At 41.1% G+C, this 19,237-nt stretch overlaps 1 protein-coding gene across 4 annotated transcripts in view; it reads left to right on the top strand.

Moving 5' to 3' along the window:
- Positions 1-19,237, top strand: part of EPB41L4B (erythrocyte membrane protein band 4.1 like 4B) — a 1,171,543-nt gene that overhangs the window by 558,577 nt on the left and 593,729 nt on the right. For all 4 annotated transcript variants that reach the window (XM_073678479.1, XM_073678478.1, XM_073678481.1 and 1 more), the window contains one exon: positions 10,748-10,944. In XM_073678479.1, coding sequence (XP_073534580.1) covers positions 10,748-10,944 — 197 coding nt within the window. The remainder of the gene's footprint in view (positions 1-10,747; positions 10,945-19,237) is intronic.

Raw genomic sequence — 19,237 nt, forward strand, 5'->3', positions numbered from 1 at the left:
GGGGTCCTATGTGCAAATGCAACATCACCTAGAATAAAGTTTTGAGTTAAAAACTGTTTGATTTCAGTTTCTAATATCCTGCTAATGTTTATAATTTCAAAAATTACCATTTTTTTGTTCTTTATTAAAATGAAAAGGTTGATCGAAGAGTGTGGGGGATCTAAGAGTTTGGCAACCCAGTAGTCAGGATTACTTCGAATTCTGACAATCTGAGGGTCATGTTGCAGGTAGTGCAGCAAGAAGGCACTCATGTGTCTTGCGCATTTTGGAGACCAAAAATTATTTTCCGGGCTAGATGCAGCTAAAAATTATTATTAATTTGAAAGCTGGTGGAGCTTAGTATAGATGGCCTAATAGAATCAGTACTGCAAACTGCTTCAAAGCCCAAATTATTTTCCAGCCAAGATACAGATAAACATGATTAGTAATTTTAAATCTGGTGGAGCTTAGTATAGATGGCCTAATAGAATCAGTACTGCAAACTGCTACATAGCCCAAATTATTTTCCAGCCAAGATACAGATAAACATGATTAGTAATTTTAAAGCTTAAAACGGTTGGTGAGGTGATTTTAACAAATCATCAAGCTTTTACTCTCCCCAGGATGACACAGGGGTAGAAAAGTCGTTTCGGATCCATGATTTGTTCATCTTTATGAACGTGAGTCTGTCTACATTATCTGTGGAGAGCCGCGTGCGCTTATCTGTCAGCACACCACCAGCAGCGCTGAACACACGTTCAGACAGAACGCTGGCTGCGGGGCATGACAAGATCTCCAAGGCGTAAGTGGCGAGCTCAGGCCATTTATCCAGATTGGAAGCCCAAAAAGAGCAAGGGTCCAGTGACACAGTCATGGTTTCAATGTTTACTTGGAGATACTCCTGTACCATCGTCTCTAGGTGTTGACTATGTGTCAGACTTCTTGTCTCCTGTGGCCTTGCAAAGGATGGGCTAAAAAAGTGGTGAAATGATTCCGCAAAATTGATGTTACCAGCAGATACTGTGTTTCTGTTACGGTTTGAGTGCTGAACACTCGACGGTCCCACGGTTGGCAAGTTGGAACTGTGAGATTCACTACGTGCACCACTGGTATTTTGTGGAAAAGCACATGTAAGTATCTGCTGATACTCCTGCATGCGTGCATCCCTTTCTATGGCAGGAATAATTTCTGCAAATTTACTTTTGTACCAGGGATCTAACAGTGTGGCAACCCAGTAGTCAGGATTATTTCTAATTCTCACAATTCGAGGGTCATGTTGCAGGTAGTGCAGCAAGAAGGCACTCATGTGTCTTGCGCATCCAGGAGCACCAAGTCCCTGTTGTGTTGGTGGCGAGGTAAGAATCATGCTTCCTTCCTCTGTCCTCTCCCCCCAACCTCGCACAACAGAAATGTGATCAAGGTCTCCCTCATCTGATGAGTCTTCCATCAGTTCGCCCTCCACTTCTTCCTGGGCTCCTGCACCTTCCTCACTAGTTTGGCTGCTACCATGTGCCCTGGTAAAACCATCTCCCCCACCCTCACATGCCTGCCGCCTTGGTGCTGCCGACCGTCTGGACCTTGCAGATGTTAGCCCTTCCGCATACAACTCCTCCTCCTCTACTTCTTCCACCTCCTCTTGTGCCACCACCTGACTCCGAATTCTGTTTAACATGTGCTCCAGCATGTAAATCACCAGAATAGTCATGCTGATAATGGCATCGTCAGCACTAAACATCTTCGTCGCCATTTCAAAACTGTGCAGAAGGGTGCATAGGTCCCTGATCTGAGACCACTCCTCCAGCGTGATTTGCCCCACCTCTGGATCTTGTTGGCCCAGGCTATACGTCAGAACGTATTGCACCAGGGCTTGTCGGTGCTGCCTCAGTCGCTGCAACATGTGCAGAGTTGAATTCCACCGGGTAGGCACATCGCATTTTAGCCGGTGAAGTGGCAGGCCCAGCGACTTCTGTAGAGATGTAAGTTGCTGAGCTGCGGGATGCAAACGGCGGAAGTAAGCACACAGCGACCGTGCCCTCTGCAGAAGGCCATCTAGTCCGGGATAGTGGGCTAAAAATTGCTGGACAACCAGGTTCAACACGTGAGCCATACAAGGCACATGTGTGACATTGCCCCGGCGAAGGACCGCACCCAGGTTTGCAGCATTGTCGCACACGGCCTTCCCTGGTTTCAGGTCCAGTGGAGACAACCATTCATGAAACTGGTTCTCCAGAGCTGACCACATCTCCTCAGCTGTGTAACTCACATTTCCCAGACATTTCAAAGTAAAAACCGCCTGATGACGTTGAGCCCTGCTGCCAGTATAGTAAGGAGGTGTGCAGGATCCCTTCTGCGCAGTTAGAAAGCTTGTGGCATGACCAGACAGGCTTTGGGTGCAGGTGGAGGACCGAGAGGAGGTTGAGGAGGCAGAAGCAGTGGAGGAACTTTGAGATAAAGAGGATTGACGCACAACTCGTGGGGACGGCAAGACTTGGACAGCAGCCCCTTGACCTGCTGTCACCATAGTTACCCAGTGCCCAGTTAGCGACATGTAACGCCCCTGTCCATGCCTACTCGTCCAAGTGTCTGTGGTGAAATGCACCCTGTCACACACAGAGTTTCTCAAAGAAGCGGTGATGTTGTATGTGACATGCTGGTGGAGCGCAGGCACACCTTTCTTTGAGAAGTAGTGCCGACTGGGCATCTGGTACTGGGGCACTGCGACGGACATAAGGTCTCGAAAATCCTCTGTGTCCACCAGGCGGAAAGGAAGCATTTCTGTAGCCAAGAGCTTGCAGATGGTGAAATTCAACCTCTTAGCTTTCTCATGGCTAGGAGGAAATGGTCTTTTACTTGTCCACATCTGAGGGACCGAAGGCTGGCTGTTGTGCTTAGACGGGGTTGAGAAGGGTGTCCCCGGCAAACTGATGGTCTGTGAGGAAGATGCAGGCGGACATGTTAGGTTGCCTTGATCCAAAGGTGGTGCTATCGATGTCGGACAGCGCTGAACACCAGCTGGTGTTTCCACCTCCAAAGAAAATGATGACCTGCCAATCACGCTGGCTGTTGCTGGTAAAGAGGTGGCAGGTCTGCGTCCCAAAACAGGTGTGACTGCTGTCCCCCCCGTCACAGAGGATGAGGAGGCCGCAGATGCACAAAATGTGGCAGACGGTGGTTGGCCCGGCCGGCTAGGCCGCATTGTAGCACAGAGAGCTTCCCACTGCAACTTATGCTTCATGTCCATGTGCCAGTTCATGCCTGAAGTACTCAAACTATGTATTTTTTGGCCTCTACTTAGCTTTTGCTGACAAATGTTACAGATAACACGAGTTGGGTCATCTTTATCGATCTGAAAAAATGCCCAGGCTATGCAAGGCTTAGCACCCATGCGACCTGAAGAGCCACTACGACTTGTGGTCAGAGGCAGAGTTGTGTTTGAGGATGCAGTTGTTGATGTGCTTCCAGTACTACGTCTCTGTCCAGGAAGGCGCAACCTGACCTCGTCGTCACTAGCATCCTCCTCCACCTCCTCTGCTGACCTCATCTCTTGGCTGACTGTGGGTTGACAGTAAGTGGGATCTCCAACCTCATCATCATCACCCTGTGTGTTATCACACCCGTCGTCCTCAGAGCCAACCTCTTCCTGCCCTGACAAAAAACTAAAGTTGTCGCTCCAATCAGGTATTTGAGTCTCATCATCGTCTTCCTCATTGTCTCCACCAACAGGAGTTACAGTTTGGGAACGAGGGTCTACATTATGGTCAGAACCTTCTGCGTCTGGTCCTGGATCCGACTCATAAAGATTCTGGGCATCAGTGCAGATCATTTCCTCGTCTGGATTCACAGAAGCTCTGGAGCCGACCTCTGATTCCCAGGCTATAGTATGAGTAAACAGCTCTGCAGACTCAACCATCTGTCCTACCCCATACTCAGACGGGCAGCTGGAGACTTGGGAGCTGTGAGGAAGCAAGTGCGATTGGGGTGACACCTCTGAGGACTGGAGTATTTGTGATGTTGAAGTTGAGGTGGAGGAAAGCCCACTTAAAGGAGCACTTAATATCCGTTGAAGCACCTGCTGTTTTTGTGCCTCATCTGGAATTTGTAGTGATTGGCGTGGCCGTAAGAAAGTTATCTTATCACATTGTCCGCTAAAAGAAGTAGACATCTTAGTTTGGCTGGAAGATGGTCTTTCTTCTGCAGATGTTACTGTTGCTTTAACACCTACCCCACGGACACAACCTTTTTTTCCCTTCCCAACACGCCTATTCCCCTTTCCACCAGCAGCAGGCCTTTTTCCACTCATTTTGGTGGTTAACTAATTCACAACTCTGGAGTTGTTTGCACAAAAAACAATGGATGGGAACCGAGCAGAGCTGAGTGGCCAAACTGTGGCATTAGCCGAAAAGTATTGGCTGGGTTAGACGCAGAAAAAAATTATATTGAATTTGCAACCTGGTGGAGGTTAGTATAGATAGACTAATAGAACAAGTCCCACACACTGCTACAAGCTGAAATATTTTTTCAGAGCTAGATGCAGAAAAAAATTATATTGAATTTGCAACCTGATGGAGGTCAGTATAGATGGACTAATAGAACAAGTCCCACACACTGCTAGAAGCCGAAATATTTTTTCAGAGCTCGATGCAGAAAAAAATTATATTGAATTTGCAACCTGATGGAGGTTAGTATAGATGGACTAGTAGAACAAGTCCCACACACTGCTACAAGCTGAAATATTTTTTCAGAGCTAGATGCAGAAAAAAATTATATTGAATTTGCAACCTGATGGAGGTTAGTATAGATGGAGTAATAGAACAAGTCCCACACACTGCTACAAGCTGAAATATTTTTTCAGAGCTAGATGCAAAAAAAAAATTATATTGAAATTGCAACCTGATGGAGATCAGTATAGATGGACTAATAGAACAAGTCCCACACACTGCTAGAAGCCTAAATATTTTTTCAGAGCTAGATGCAGAAAAAAATTATATTGAATTTGCAACCTGATGGAGGTCAGTATAGATGGACTAATAGAACAAGTCCCACACACTGCTAGAAGCCTAAATATTTTTTCAGAGCTAGATGATGAAAAAAATTATATTGAATTTGCAACCTGATGGAGGTTAGTATAGATGGACTAATAGAACAAGTCCCACACACTGCTAGAAGCCTAAATATTTTTTCAGAGTTCGATGCAGAAAAAAATTATATTGAATTTGCAACCTGGTGGAGGTTAGTATAGATGGACTAATAGAATGATGCTATGCACAAAAGGTTTTACTTCACTAGGTGCAGTAAAAAAAATTGTATTCTATACACAGGTGGTCTAGCTTGCAACACAGATAGGCTACTCCACTGACTAACACACTCTGCAATAGGCCAAAAAGAATTTGCTTTGCTAGATTTAGCCAAATGCTGTGAAAAAAACTTGCACAGCACTGGCACAGACCTGCCTGGCAAAAAGTGATAGGAACTGATGTAACCTAGCCCTGAAATGGACTGCAATTACAATTAGTCTTTACTCCCAACCTATCTATTTAAGAGCACAGACCTGTCTGATTAAAGTCGTAGGAAATGATGTAACCTAGTCCTTAAAAGGACTGCAATCACAACTCTTCCCTACTACCAAGCTATCTGTAGATTTGTGCGAAAATTGGCTTGAAATTAACAAAGTATAGCGCACACAGCAACAGCGGTGCCGTCTAACACGCAGCTGCAGCTGTGAGAAAATGGTGGTGACGGGGAAAATGGCTGGGTCTTATAGGGCAAGGACATGTGACATACACTGCCAATGACACATGCCCTTGCTTGTGTGAAAAAAAGCAGTTCGCTCCATGTGTGCGCTGCTGATAGGCTGACAGACTGCACCGCCCCACTGTAAATGCGGGGAAGAGAAAAAAAAATGGAGATCTTCATTATTTCTGCAGAGATCCATCCCCTGCCCCTCCCCCCACCCCGCTGTACACTCAAACTGCGTATTAACATTAATTTTCAGCATTACTGAGAAAAAATCCAGTTATGATTTTGGTGCACGAACAGTTATCGAACGTAACCTAGAACAGCTGAATTTTTTTCAAATCGTTCGTGTTCGCCGAACGGCTCGAACACCGCCCAAAACAGCTCGAATTTGAGATTAGCGAACAGTTCGAGTCGAACACCGCTCATCCCTGCTCATCAGACCAAAGCACAGATTTCCACTGGTCTAATGTCCATTCCTTGTGTTGTTTAGCCCAAACAAGTCTCTTTTGCTTGTTGCCTGTCCTTAGCAGTGGTTTCCTAGCAGCTATTTTACCATGAAGGCCTGCTGCACAAAGTCTCCTCTTAACAGTTGTTGAAGAGATGTGTCTGCTGCTAGAACTCTGTGTGGCATTGACCTGGTCTCTAATCTGAGCTGCTGTTAACCTGCGATTTCTGAGGCTGGTGACTCGGATAAACTTATCCTCAGAAGCAGAGGTGACTCTTGGTCTTCCTTTCCTGGGGCAGTCCTCATGTGAGCCAGTTTCTTTGTAGCGCTTGATGGTTTTTGCAACTGCACTTGGGGACACTTTCAAAGTTTTCCCAATTTTTCGCACTGACTGACCTTCATTTCTTAAAGTAATGATGGCCACTCGTTTTTCTTTACTTAGCTGCTTTTTTCTTGCCATAATACAAATTCTAACAGTCTATTCAATAGGACTATCAGCTGTGTATCCACCAGAATTCTGCACAACACAACTGATGGTCCCAACCCCATTTATAAGGCAAGAAATCCCACTTATTAAACCTGACAGGGCACATCTGTGAAGTGAAGACCATTTCCGGTGACTACCTCTTGAAGCTCATCAAGAGAATGCCAAGAGTGTGCAAAGCAGTCATCAAAGCAAAAGGTGGCTACTTTGAAGAACCTAGAATATAAGACATATTTTCAGTTGTTTTACACTTTTTTGTTAAGTATATAATTCCACGTGTGTTAATTCATAGTTTTGATGCCTTCAGTGTGAATATACAATTTTCATAGTCAGGAAAATACAGAAAAATCTTTAAATGAGAAGGTGTGTCCAAACTTTTAGTCTGTACTGTAGGTAGAAATAAATTTTGTTTAAAGTATTTGAGTTAGGTAGGGTTCACAACCTTTGTTGTGGATTGTAAACTAACAATTATAAAATCCAGTAACATAAAATTGGTGATGTGATAAATCTGGTATGCGCTAATTTATACATAAATTTTCATTATATTTTCATGAAGTGTTGAAATTTGAGAAAAAGGGTATATTGTTCTGAATAATGGTGCACTGGTCAATATTTACATATTTCTACTCTTGCCTCATCACAGGAGTGGTACAGGGAGCTATTACAGTCACCACTCACTATACAGTAAAATCCCTAGCCCTCATTGATTGACACCCTGCTCTGCAACATATGTGTGCAGCATGTAGGCCATCAATAAATGTGCTGAGTGAATACAGCACCCTCACCATAGAATGATACCTTATAATAACCGCAACTGCTCCCTTCACCCCCACCATGACTGGAAGTGAGAGGCCACAGAGAAAATGTAAGTTCATTTCTCCCTGTTGCCACTGATCCAGTAAGCGTAAGCCTGCCTGGCATGGTTTATAAGCTACAGTTGAAACCAGAAGTTTACATACACTATATAAAAATACACCTATGCATGTTTTTCTCAATATCTGACATGAAATCAGAATAAACCTTTCCCGTTTTAGGTCAATTAGGATTACCTTAATTTTTAAAAGGGTTGTCCAGTACTTTTAAAAAGATGCCAATGTGTTTTATTGATAAATAGAAGCTTCTTTCTAATTACCTCCTGGTGCTGTTTCTGCCTGTGAGCGGCGCTGTCACTGGCCGCTCACTGGCAGCACTTGACCCCCCCACTGACGTCACGTCAAGTGAGGCGTGACTCAGCGCTGGGGTCCCCGCGGTGGCTGCTGGGTTGTAGGTGGGGTTATTCCCCGCGTCACACCCAGCATCCACTGCGCGCTTTCCCAATGAATGGAGATAGGGAGAGCGCGCGGTTGATGCCGGGTGTGACTCTCGGGGTTACCCCGCCCACAACCCAGCAGCCACCGGTGGAACGCGTAAAAGGGACCCTCGGCTGCAGCCTGGACTTGTCGTGACATCAGCTGATGTCAGAGCCGGCTGCAGCCGGGGGTCACGTGCTGCCTGTGAGCGGCCACTAACAGCACCGCTCACAGGCAGAAACAGCACCCGGAGATAATTAGAAAGAAGCTTCTATTTATCATTAAAACACATTGACATATTTTTAAAAGTACTGGGCAACCCCTTTAATATTTGCCAAATGCCAGAATATTGAGAGAGAGAGAGAGAATGTTTTAAGGCATTTTTATTACTTACTGCAAAGTTAAAACTTTACATACATTTCATTAGTATTTGGTACCATTGCCCTTAAACTGAATGACTTGGGTCAAACGTTTGGGATATCCTTCCACAAGCTACTCACAATAGTTGGTCGGAATTTGGGCCAATTCCTTCTGACAAAACTGGTGTAACTGATCCAGGTTTGTAGGTCGCCTTGCTCGCACCTGCCTTTTCAGCTTTGCCCATTAATTTTCAATAGCATTGAGATCAGGGCTTTGTGATGGCCACTCCAAAACATTGACTTTGTTATCCTTAAGCCACTTTGTTACCATTTTGGCAGTATGCTTCGAGTCATTGTCGATTTGGAAGACCCATTTCCACCCAAGCTTTAACTTCCTGGCTGATGTCTTGAGATGTTGCTTCAGTATTGCCACATAATTTTCTTTTTTCATGATCTCATCTATTTTGTGAAGTGCACCAGTCCCTTCTGCAGCAAAACAACCCCCTAACATGATGCTGCTTAAGTCTGGATGGTGTTCTTAGGCTTCCAAGCTTCTCTCTTTTTCCTCCAAACGTAACAATGGTCATTATGCCCAAAAAGTTCAATTTTAGTTTCATCAGACCACAGGACATGTCTCCAAAAATTAAGGTCTGTGTTCCTGTGTGCATTTGCAAACGTTAATCTGGATTTTTTATGTTTCTTTTGGATTAATGGCTTCCTCCTGTCAGAGTGGCCTTTCAGCCCATGTTGATACAGTACTCGTTTCACTGTGGTTATTGACACAATCTTACCAGCTTCCGCCATCATCTTCACAAGATCTTTTGCTTTTGTCCTTGGTTGATATACATGTCGGACCAAAGCACGTTCATCTCTGGGACACAGAACCCGTCTCCTTCCTGAGCGGTATCATGGCTGGACATTCCCATCTTGTTTGTACTTGCATATAATTGTTTGTACAGATGAACGAGGCACCTTCAGGTATCTTGAAATTGTATCCAAGGATGAGCCAGATGTCTGCAAGTCCACAATTCTCTTCCTGATGTCTTGGCTGATTTCTTTAGACTTTCCCACAATGCTACACAAAGAAGCAGTGTGTTTCAGGTGTGCATTAAAACACATCCACAGGTGTGCTTCTAATTAACTCAGATGTTGCAAAAAAAAACTATCATAAGCTTCCAAACACATGAGATCTTCAAATGGGCAGTCCAGAATTGTTTAAAGGCATAGTAATCTTAGTGTATATAAACTTTTGACTTTGCAGTAAGTAATAAAAAATGCCTTAAAACATTCTCTCTTTCTCATTATTCTGGCATTTGGTAAATATTAGAAATGATGGTAATCCTAATTGACCTAAAACGGGAAAGTTTATTCTGATTTCATGTCAGATATTGAGAAAAACATGCTGATGTGTCTTTTTATATAGTGTATGTAAACTTCTGGTTTCAACTGTATGTATCTGCAGATCATCCCTATATCAACAGGTAAATAGTGTTTTTGGAGGTGATTGGTTCCCTTTAACCTTAAACTGATCACATGGATATGCAGCCAGAGGAAAATGGCAGTGAGCTATAAGTACCCTTATTGGTTAGACACAGTAGTTTGTGTACTTGATTTAAAGTATTGGAGAAGAAAAAGCTCTACACATCCAGGAAAAGTGTTCTTAGGTATGCTGAACATAGAAAATGAAAATAATACATGAAAAAGCAGTTAATAAATATTGTACTTGATTAATCAAGAGAGACATTGTTCTCGCCGGTCTTGATGAGGGTGCATGCTGGAGTCAGACGCTCCTGATTCATGAAGAGTTGTACACCTCTTCATAAACCTGGAGGGTCTGAAGAATGGCATGCACCTCTGTGTGCCATGCTATAAATTTTATTCCAGTCAGGTACTGGAGTGAGCTTTCTGCTGTAGGGAACTCCACAGCTGATCATAAATTTGACAAGCTGTGGTGCCGCACCCATGTTGCACTCCCATCATGCCACAGCTTCGCACAGTTTTTGGAGCTGGGAGAAACTGGTTTGAAAATGGCAAAAGTCGCAAACTTTTGGTGCAGCTCCAAGTTGCATCTAAATTTTGCGACTTTTATTTTATTTTTTGAGCTTTTACAATAGAATTCTAGTGTGAAGGTTTTGATGAATCGGGCTCAGTGTTTTCTAAAGCATATTGCTCATGCTGTACTTAGCTTTGTTATAACCAATGCACAATTCAAAGAAAATTATTATCCATTAGTTTTTCCTAAGAATATGTGCATAGAAATCTTTTTCAGGCAGGTATGCTCCTTAACCTGACTGAAAACAGTGCTAAATTAATACTAAACAGAATGAACATATGCATTGCAATGTAAAAACTATTTGATTTACATATGTTCATTCTTTTGAACTTATTTTAACTATTAAGATTAAGATGCGAAGCGTTTAAAAGTTTGTTGTAACTATACTATTTGTTTTGACAGATACCCATTGTCACCAGGCATACAAAACCGTGATCTCCACTTGTTTAATGTTGAAGAAAATGGAGGAACACCATTCATGTCGAAAGCTTCTGGAAGGCATAATCATCACCATAAACATCACCATCATCATCACTCGTCTTATGGACAACTAGTGACAGATAGCAAAGAAAAAAATTCTGCAAGTTCCAGTGCAAGCAGTAAGTTCCACAATGGTTGCAACTGATGTATAAATGGATCATTCTTTGAAAGGTTCATTATAATTTGTTCCCATTTTCATTGATTAATTAGTATTTTTTAACAGGTTCTTCTGCAACTCATACAGTTTAATAAAAAATATTAATTTTTAATATCCCTCTACATCCCTCATATATCCCTCTACATCCATATATATCCAACATATATCCCACATATATCCAACATATATATATATATATATCTATATATATATAGATACAGTTATATGAAAAAGTTTGGGCACCCCTATTAATCTTAAGCTTAATGTTTTATAAAAATTGGTGTTTTTGCAACAGCTATTTCAGTTTGATATATGTAATAACTGTTGGACACAGTAATGTTTCTGCCTTGAAATGAGGTTTATTGTACTAACAGAAAATGTGCAATCTGCGTTCAAACAAAATTTGACAGGTGCATAAGTATGGGCACCCTTATCATTTTCTTGTTTTAAATACTCCTACCTACTTTTTACTGACTTACTAAAGCACTTTTTTTGGTTTTGTAACCTCATTGAGCTTTGAACTTCATAGCCAGGTGTATGCAATCATGAGAAAAGCTACTTAAAGTGGCCACTTGCAAGTTGTTCTCCTGTTTGAATCTCCTCTGAAGAGTGGCATCATGGGCTCCTCAAAACAACTGTCAAATGATCTGAAAACAAAGATTATTCAACATAGTTGTTCAGGGGAAGGATACAAAAAGCTGTCTCAGAGATTTAACCTGTCAGTTTCCACTGTGTGGAACATAGTAAGGAAATGGAAGAACACAGGGACAGTTCTTGTTAAGTCCAGAAGTGGCAGGCCAAGAAAAACATCAGAAAGGCAGAGAAGAAGAATGGTGAGATCAGTCAAGGACAATCCTCAGACCACCTCCAGTGAGCTGCAGCATCAACTTGCTGCAGATGGTGTCACTGTGCATTGGTCAACTATACAACGCACTTTGCACAAGGAGAAGCTGTATGGGAGAGTGATGCGAAAGAAGCCGTTTCTGCAAGCACGCCACAAACAGAGTCGGCTGAGGTATGCAAAAGCACATTTGGAGAAGTCAATTTCTTTTTGGAAGAAGGTCCTGTGGACTGATGAAACCAAGATTGAGTTGTTTGGTCATACAAAAAGGCGTTATGCATGGCGGCAAAAAAACACAGCATTCCAAGAAAAACACTTGCTACCCACAGTAAAATTTGGTGGAGGTTCCATCATGCTTTGGGGCTGTGTGGCCAATGCCGGCACCAGGAATCTTGTTAAAGTTGAGGGACGCATGGATTCCACTCAGTATCAGCAGATTCTTGACAATAATGTTCAAGAATCAGTGATAAAGTTGAAGTTACGCAGGGGATGGATCTTTCAGCAAGACAATGATCCAAAACACCGCTCCAAATCTGCTCAGGCATTCATGCAGAGGAACAATTACAATGTTCTGGAATGGCCATCCCAGTCCCCAGACCTGAATATCATTGAACATCTGTGGGATCATTTGAAGAGGGCTGTCCGTGCTTGGCGACCATCAAACTTAACTGAACTGGAATTGTTTTGTAAAGAGGAATGGTCAAAAATACCTTCATCCAGGATCCAGGAACTCATTAAAAGCTAATAGAAGCGACTAGAGGCTGTTATTATCGTAAAAGGAGGATCTACTAAATATTAATGTCACTTTTCTGGTGAGGTGCCCATACTTATGCACCTGTCAAATTTTATTTGAATGCAGATTGCACATTTTCTGTTAGTACAATAAACCTCATTTCAAGGCAGAAACATTACTGTGTCCAACAGTTATTGCATATATCAAACTGAAATAGCTGTTGCAAAAACACCAATTTTTATAAAACAATAAGCTTAAGATTAATAGGGGTGCCCAAACTTTTTCATATAACTGTATATATATATATATATATAGATATATATATATATCTATATCTATCTATCTATCTATATATCTATCTATCTATATATATATCTATATATATATATATATATATATATATATATATCCAACATATATCCAACATATATACCTCTACATCCTACCCAGATTAATATCAAAGTATTTGTACATGCTTAGTTAGAACACACATTGGGAAAATATCTTGATGCCCCAAATGTACACCACCAACACTGTTTCAGCTTCCATGGAGTCCTTAGAGAACGCTGGACATGTTCAGTGTATGTGTCAGGAGTGGTTCCTAGTGCCTATACTGAATGTAAATACAAAACTTGGTGTGAAAACAAGCTAAATACCATAAAACTTGGGTAGTACATGGAACAAGGATGCATTCATACCATGGAGTACATAGTACCTTTGTTAAGGGAACATTAACTTATCTAGTGAAAGACTTTATTTGTTATTCCAAGCTTATGGTTATTCATTTCATTGTTGATTTTCCTTGTTATTATCACTAATTGTTCAGAGTTACTTTAATTTCACTGTAAAATTACTACTGCATTTAAATGGAATTATATTGTTCACTGACTGTCGCTGCTCTGTGTTATCTGTGCGTTGCATCCAGACACCTGCATTACAATGACACAACTCTAAAACAAAAATGATATTAACCACTTTTGTGTCCCACACAGTAATATTACCCCTCTCTGTGCCTCTACACATTAGCAGTGCTCTCTTATGTCCCTACTTAATAGTGCCCCCTCTCTGTCTCCATATTGTAATAATACTCCCCCTTGTGTATTGTAATAGTACCCCTCTGTGCCTTGACAAACTACTGGTGCCCCGATGTGCCTTCACAAAGTAACTGTGCCCACTTCTGTGTCTCTACATATTAACAGCCACCCCCATAAAGTAAGTGTTCCTTCTGTGCCCCATAAAATAGTACCACACCTCTTTAATTTGGTGATAAAAACTAAATAAACTGAAACACAGGGCACCCCGCATCCACAAGGAGCGGTAATTTCCCCCTCCTCACTCCAGTCTGCAGTCTGGCATACGGGAAGCGATGAAGTGATATCAAAAGGAACTTTAAAAGTTATGCGGACCCATGTGGCCCATTGTTGGTATCGACCCATGTGGAATTTGACAATTATTACATGCATGGCTAGCGCAGACAAAATCATATCAAATGTAAGGTAGAAAAATCCTGTCTCTGTAATACTAATAGAAATCCTACCACTTCCTACTGTTATGTTTATGATTTTTGCCTTTTCTTGTGAAATCCTTTGGCTATGATTTGTTGTCCTCCTAACTAATAGATTCTCTTTGAAAAAGTCTGCCAGCCACATTGTTTCAGCAAAACAAAGTATTGTTCCCGACAGATCTCACTAATGAATTCATTTGATTAGCTTCTTTTCAACTTGTATCTAAGCCCTTTATAGTGAGTTCTCTTTTTGACAAGTTTTCACCTAGATAACATTTTAATCTCATGAATATTGATTGCTTCATTTCTTAAAAAGTATTGCTGATAAAACCAGATTCTTCTGCAATATTGGACATAATGTCTTTGGCATTTGTACCAGTTGCATTTAGTTAGAGGTGCTCTATACTTTTTTCACACTTTAGTGAATTTTTACAAATCTAAATCTATTTAAAACATAGGGTATACAAACATGGGGGAAAAAAAGTGCTAGGATTTTCATTCAGAATTTTTTCATTTATTTGTTGTTTTTTTAACCCCTTCCTCCCCGGGCAATTCTCCATTTTTCGTTTTTTCCTCCATTTGTTCCAAGAGCCATAACTTTTTATATTTTTCCGTCAATATAGCCGTATAAGGGCTTGTTCTTTGTGAGTTGTACTTTCGAATGACACCATTGATTTTACCAAATAGTGTACTGGAAAACAGGTAAAAAAGTGCAATTCCACAATTGTGTTTTGGTTTTTTTATTTACCATTTTCACTATATGGTAAAACTGACGATATGCTTCTCCAGGTCATTATGAGTGCGCAGATATCAAACATGTGTTGGTTCTTTTTTTATTTAAGTGGTGAAAAACATTCAGAAATTTGAGTGAAAAAAAAGTTTTTGCGCTTGTTGCCATTTTCCGACACCTGTAGCTTTTCCATTATTCGGGATCTGGGGCTGAGTGATGGCTTATTTTTTGCAGCTTGATATGATTCTTTTTCTCGTTACGCCGTTTACCGATCAGATTTATTTACTTTATATTTTGATAGATCGGACATTTCTGAACACAGCGATACTAAATGTGTTTTATTGTTATTGGGGCAAAAGAGAGGTGATTTGAACTTTTGTGTTGTTTTTTTTTGAATTTTTAAAAAATGTTAAAACTTTTTTTTCTTTTTCCTGTGTTCAATAGTCTCCTTAGGAGACTTGAAGCTGCAGTCTTCTCATCACCTGTGTTATGCATAGCATAAATCACTATCTCCTATGGCCGGCGTTCACAGAAAGATCGTGATAACAGGCATGGGGGTCTTCTTAAGACCTCCATCTATCATAACAACCCATCTGCACCCCGCGATCACTTGACAGGGATGCCAATGGGCAGGATTTGTGACCCACTTCCGGCCAACGCGTGTTAAATGCTGCTGTCAGTGATTGACAGTATCATTTAACTGGTTAACAGCCGTGGGTGGATCTCGGATCCACCCTCGGCTGTTAGAGGCGCTTGATGGCTGAATAAATTAGCCATCAAATGTGTGGAAAGATGCGGGCTTACTGCCGGAGCCTGCCTCAAAGGCATGGACACAGCCGATAACGTAAATAATACATCATCGCTCATGAAGGGGTTAAAGAAGTTGTACGCAATTTTTGAAAACATAACCAAGACCTGGAAATGCGTTAAAATAATAAAATAACTATTACTGTATCCTGTCATTTCTGCACTGCTACTTTGATTGTCTGCCAGTCCTGTAGCAAAGATGCCATCATTCGCAAGGAGATTGCATCAAGAACCCATAGTCAGTGATGACAATTGGAAGTGTGGCAAATGGCCATTGAGGTTTGTCATTGACTGCAGCAAGCCCGTGAATAATGGACGAGATTTCATAATTGCGGGACCGGAGTGGGACACTAGAGAAGTGGCACTGAAATGATGGAGAATTGAATAGGTAAGCAATGGTTATTTTATTATTTTAACACATTTCCTTATCTTCATTTATTTAAAATAGAAATACCAGGCTCCTTTAACCACTTAGTGATTGCCATATTGCTACCAGCCTTGTGGACAAGGCACTGATCTAAGAGCAAAAAAAAGTTTGTTCCCCAATATACCGATGCCAATAGGGACCATGGTATCTAAAAAGTTTTACATAGGGAGGGTACTCTCATTGCCAGCTAGTAATAAGCCGGTAAGTGATAATTCTATGAAATAAAAATCCCTTCATTAAATTAATAAGTTACATTGAATATAAAAAGTCTACTCATCTCTGCTAAAGTGCCAGGTTTTGTAGTATAAAAAAAATCATAAAAAGAAGAATAATTTCAGAACTTTTTCCACCTTTAATGTCACCTATAATTTGTACCATTTAAATGAAAAACTGAAATCTTTTCGAATGGAGAAAGAAAAATAAAAAACTAAAATAATGTGGTTGCATAAAAATGTATACTTTTAAACCAATACTTTATTAATGTATCCTTTGAATTTGTGACAGCATTCAGTCTTTGCCCACTCTGCCTTGCAGTAGCGCTCTAAATCTTTACATTGTGAAGGATTATCCTTTCTACAGCCCACTTCAGATCAACCCACAGATTTTAATTGAACTCATGACTGGGCTCTGGCTTGACCATTTTAAAACTCTGATTTTCTTCTGGCGAATCCATTCTGTTGTTGATTCGGAGATTATAGTTGTTGTCATTCATCTTCAGCTTTTTAGCAGAGGCCTGAAGGATTTGATGCAAAATTGACTGATATTTGGAACTGTTCATAATTCCCTCCATTTTAATTAAAGCCCCAGTACCAGCTTCCAAATATCAGTCCCAAAGTACAATGCTTTCTCCCCCATGCTTCACTGTGGGTATGGTGTCCTTTTGGTGATGTGCAGTGTTGGCTTTGTATCAAAAATACCTTTTGGAATTACGGCCAATAAGCTGAACCTTGATCTCTGCTTTTGGCAGACATGATAATGGTTTTGGCAAAACATAGCCATGCTGCAATATTTTTTCATTCCTTTTTGCCACCCTTCTCCACAAGACAGGCATAGGAAGACTATGGGAGATAGTTGTCATGTGCAGTATACAGCCAGTACCTGCTAGACATTCCTGCAGCCCCTATAATTCTGCCAGTCAGCAGCCTCATTGTTCAATTTTATTCATGTCTTTTCATCAATTTTTGAGGGACATAGAGTTCTAGGTAATGACACTTTTGTGCCAAATTTAAGCCACTTTTTGATGACCATCTTCACACTGTTCCATGTTATATCTAATGCCTTTGAATTTATTTATTTTTTCTCATGATTGGTCATTTTCAATAAAGAGATCCCTTTGCTGTGTTATAAGCTGTTTATAGACCATGGCTTTTGCTGTAAAATGCAGCTAAGAAAATGTTAGGAAAATCCTACTAGAACAGCTAATCTTTTTATGGAGTTAAATAAGAATCATTTTACATGATGGCATCTGTGTACTAACTACTATTTAGCCTAAGTTTTAATATGATTGGGTAATTCTGAACAAGACTACAGCCCTAATTATACAAGCGTGTTCACTAGTGATGAGCAAGCACTAAAACGCTCGAGTGCTCAGTACTTCACGGTATTATATAATATAGATGTGCTCCAAATTAATTTGCAAAATCTTCACAGTCAATTCCAATTGGAGTAATAAATTTAAAAAGTAACTTTTATTCGATATGTCTTAAAAATTTTACAAAGCCCATAACATATTCTAAAATCATTGTCCGTATATTGGAACTATTGAATAGAATTTTTTCAGGTGTCTCTTTTGTTTGTATTAAAGTCTAAGATTATTTTGAATACGTTTTTTCCACAGAGTCTCTTTTTATATATGTGACTCCGTCACTTTTCAGGAAGTATCATATCAAGCATATATTTATATAGAAGTAAAATCTCCCATTTAGTGTGAAATATATTGCTGGTTTCTACATTGATATGTCTCTCCAGACTGTTTCGTTAGTAATCTATAATTTGGCTATTGTATTCACACTTAGTTTGCTATGTCTAATTCCTTTAGCACTGCCCTCTTTCACAGGTGCAGTGCCAATAGCTATGTTCTTAAGGCCCTGTCACACATAACGAGATCGCTAGCGAGATCGTTATTACGTCACGGTTTTGGGATCGCTGGACAGTCGTTTTGTGATCACTGGGGAGCTGTCAAACATGCAGAACTTCCCAACGATTTCGGCCGCCCCAGCGATCTAACTAACGATCTCGGCGGTTGTTGGGACGCTTTCACACAGCAGCTATTTCAACGATCCACACCTTGATAGGGACTGTACTGTGTCACAAAGGCGTGCATAAAATGACGCAAAATCAGGACTCAGTCGAATAAACGGATATTAACAGCCCGGAGAATTCTGCTAGGATCTGCAATCCAGCACGAGGTCAGAAACAAAGGATGGAATCGCTATTCTGTTGCCTTCTTTGTGCACGGCGGAAAATGAGAACGCTGTAGTGACCACCAATCGGGGACGAGGGGCGCGGAAAAGTCCAATTTCTGCACGCCTACGTGTCTCAGTTCTGAATCGCTAATGAGGTCATTGATAAGGTGTCAAATACAGCGATGCACACTGCCCAGCAGGAGCGCAACGACCCAGGAATGGTCCAGGAAGCTTTGTAACGATCAGCGATCTCACAGCAGGGGCCTGATCGTTGCTACCTGTCAGACATAACGAGATCGCTAGTAAGATCGCTATTGCGTCACAAAAACCATGACGTATCAACGATCTCGCTAGCGATCTCGTTATGTGTGACAGGGCCTTTAGACCTTTGCGTTGAGATAGCCTGATAGATCAATTGTAACGGTCCTATACGCTATCTGTGCTCTTACTCAGCCCAGATAGCCTGATAGATCAATTCTGATAGATCAATTGTAGCGATCCTATACGCTATCTGTGCTCTTGCTAAGCCCTACGCGTTTCATCATTTTTAGATGGGACTGCTATGATCATCAGGGGCTCGCAGTCTTTATTCTTATTGTCTAAGATACTATGATGCTTATATGATGAACCTATTGCTGCCAACCGTTACAATTGATTTATCAGAATTGATCTATCAGGCTATCTCAACACAAAGGTCTAAGAACATAGCTATTGGCACTGCACACTTGAAAGAGGGCAGTGCTAAAGGAATTAGACATAGCAAACTAATACATTAATACACAGATTACTAACGAAACAGTCTGGAGAG

The sequence above is a fragment of the Phyllobates terribilis genome, unplaced genomic scaffold, assembly GCF_046119375.1.
Source record: "Phyllobates terribilis strain yellow unplaced genomic scaffold, ASM4611937v1 Scaffold_4__5_contigs__length_816908805, whole genome shotgun sequence".
NCBI classification, from domain to species: Eukaryota; Metazoa; Chordata; class Amphibia; order Anura; family Dendrobatidae; genus Phyllobates; species Phyllobates terribilis.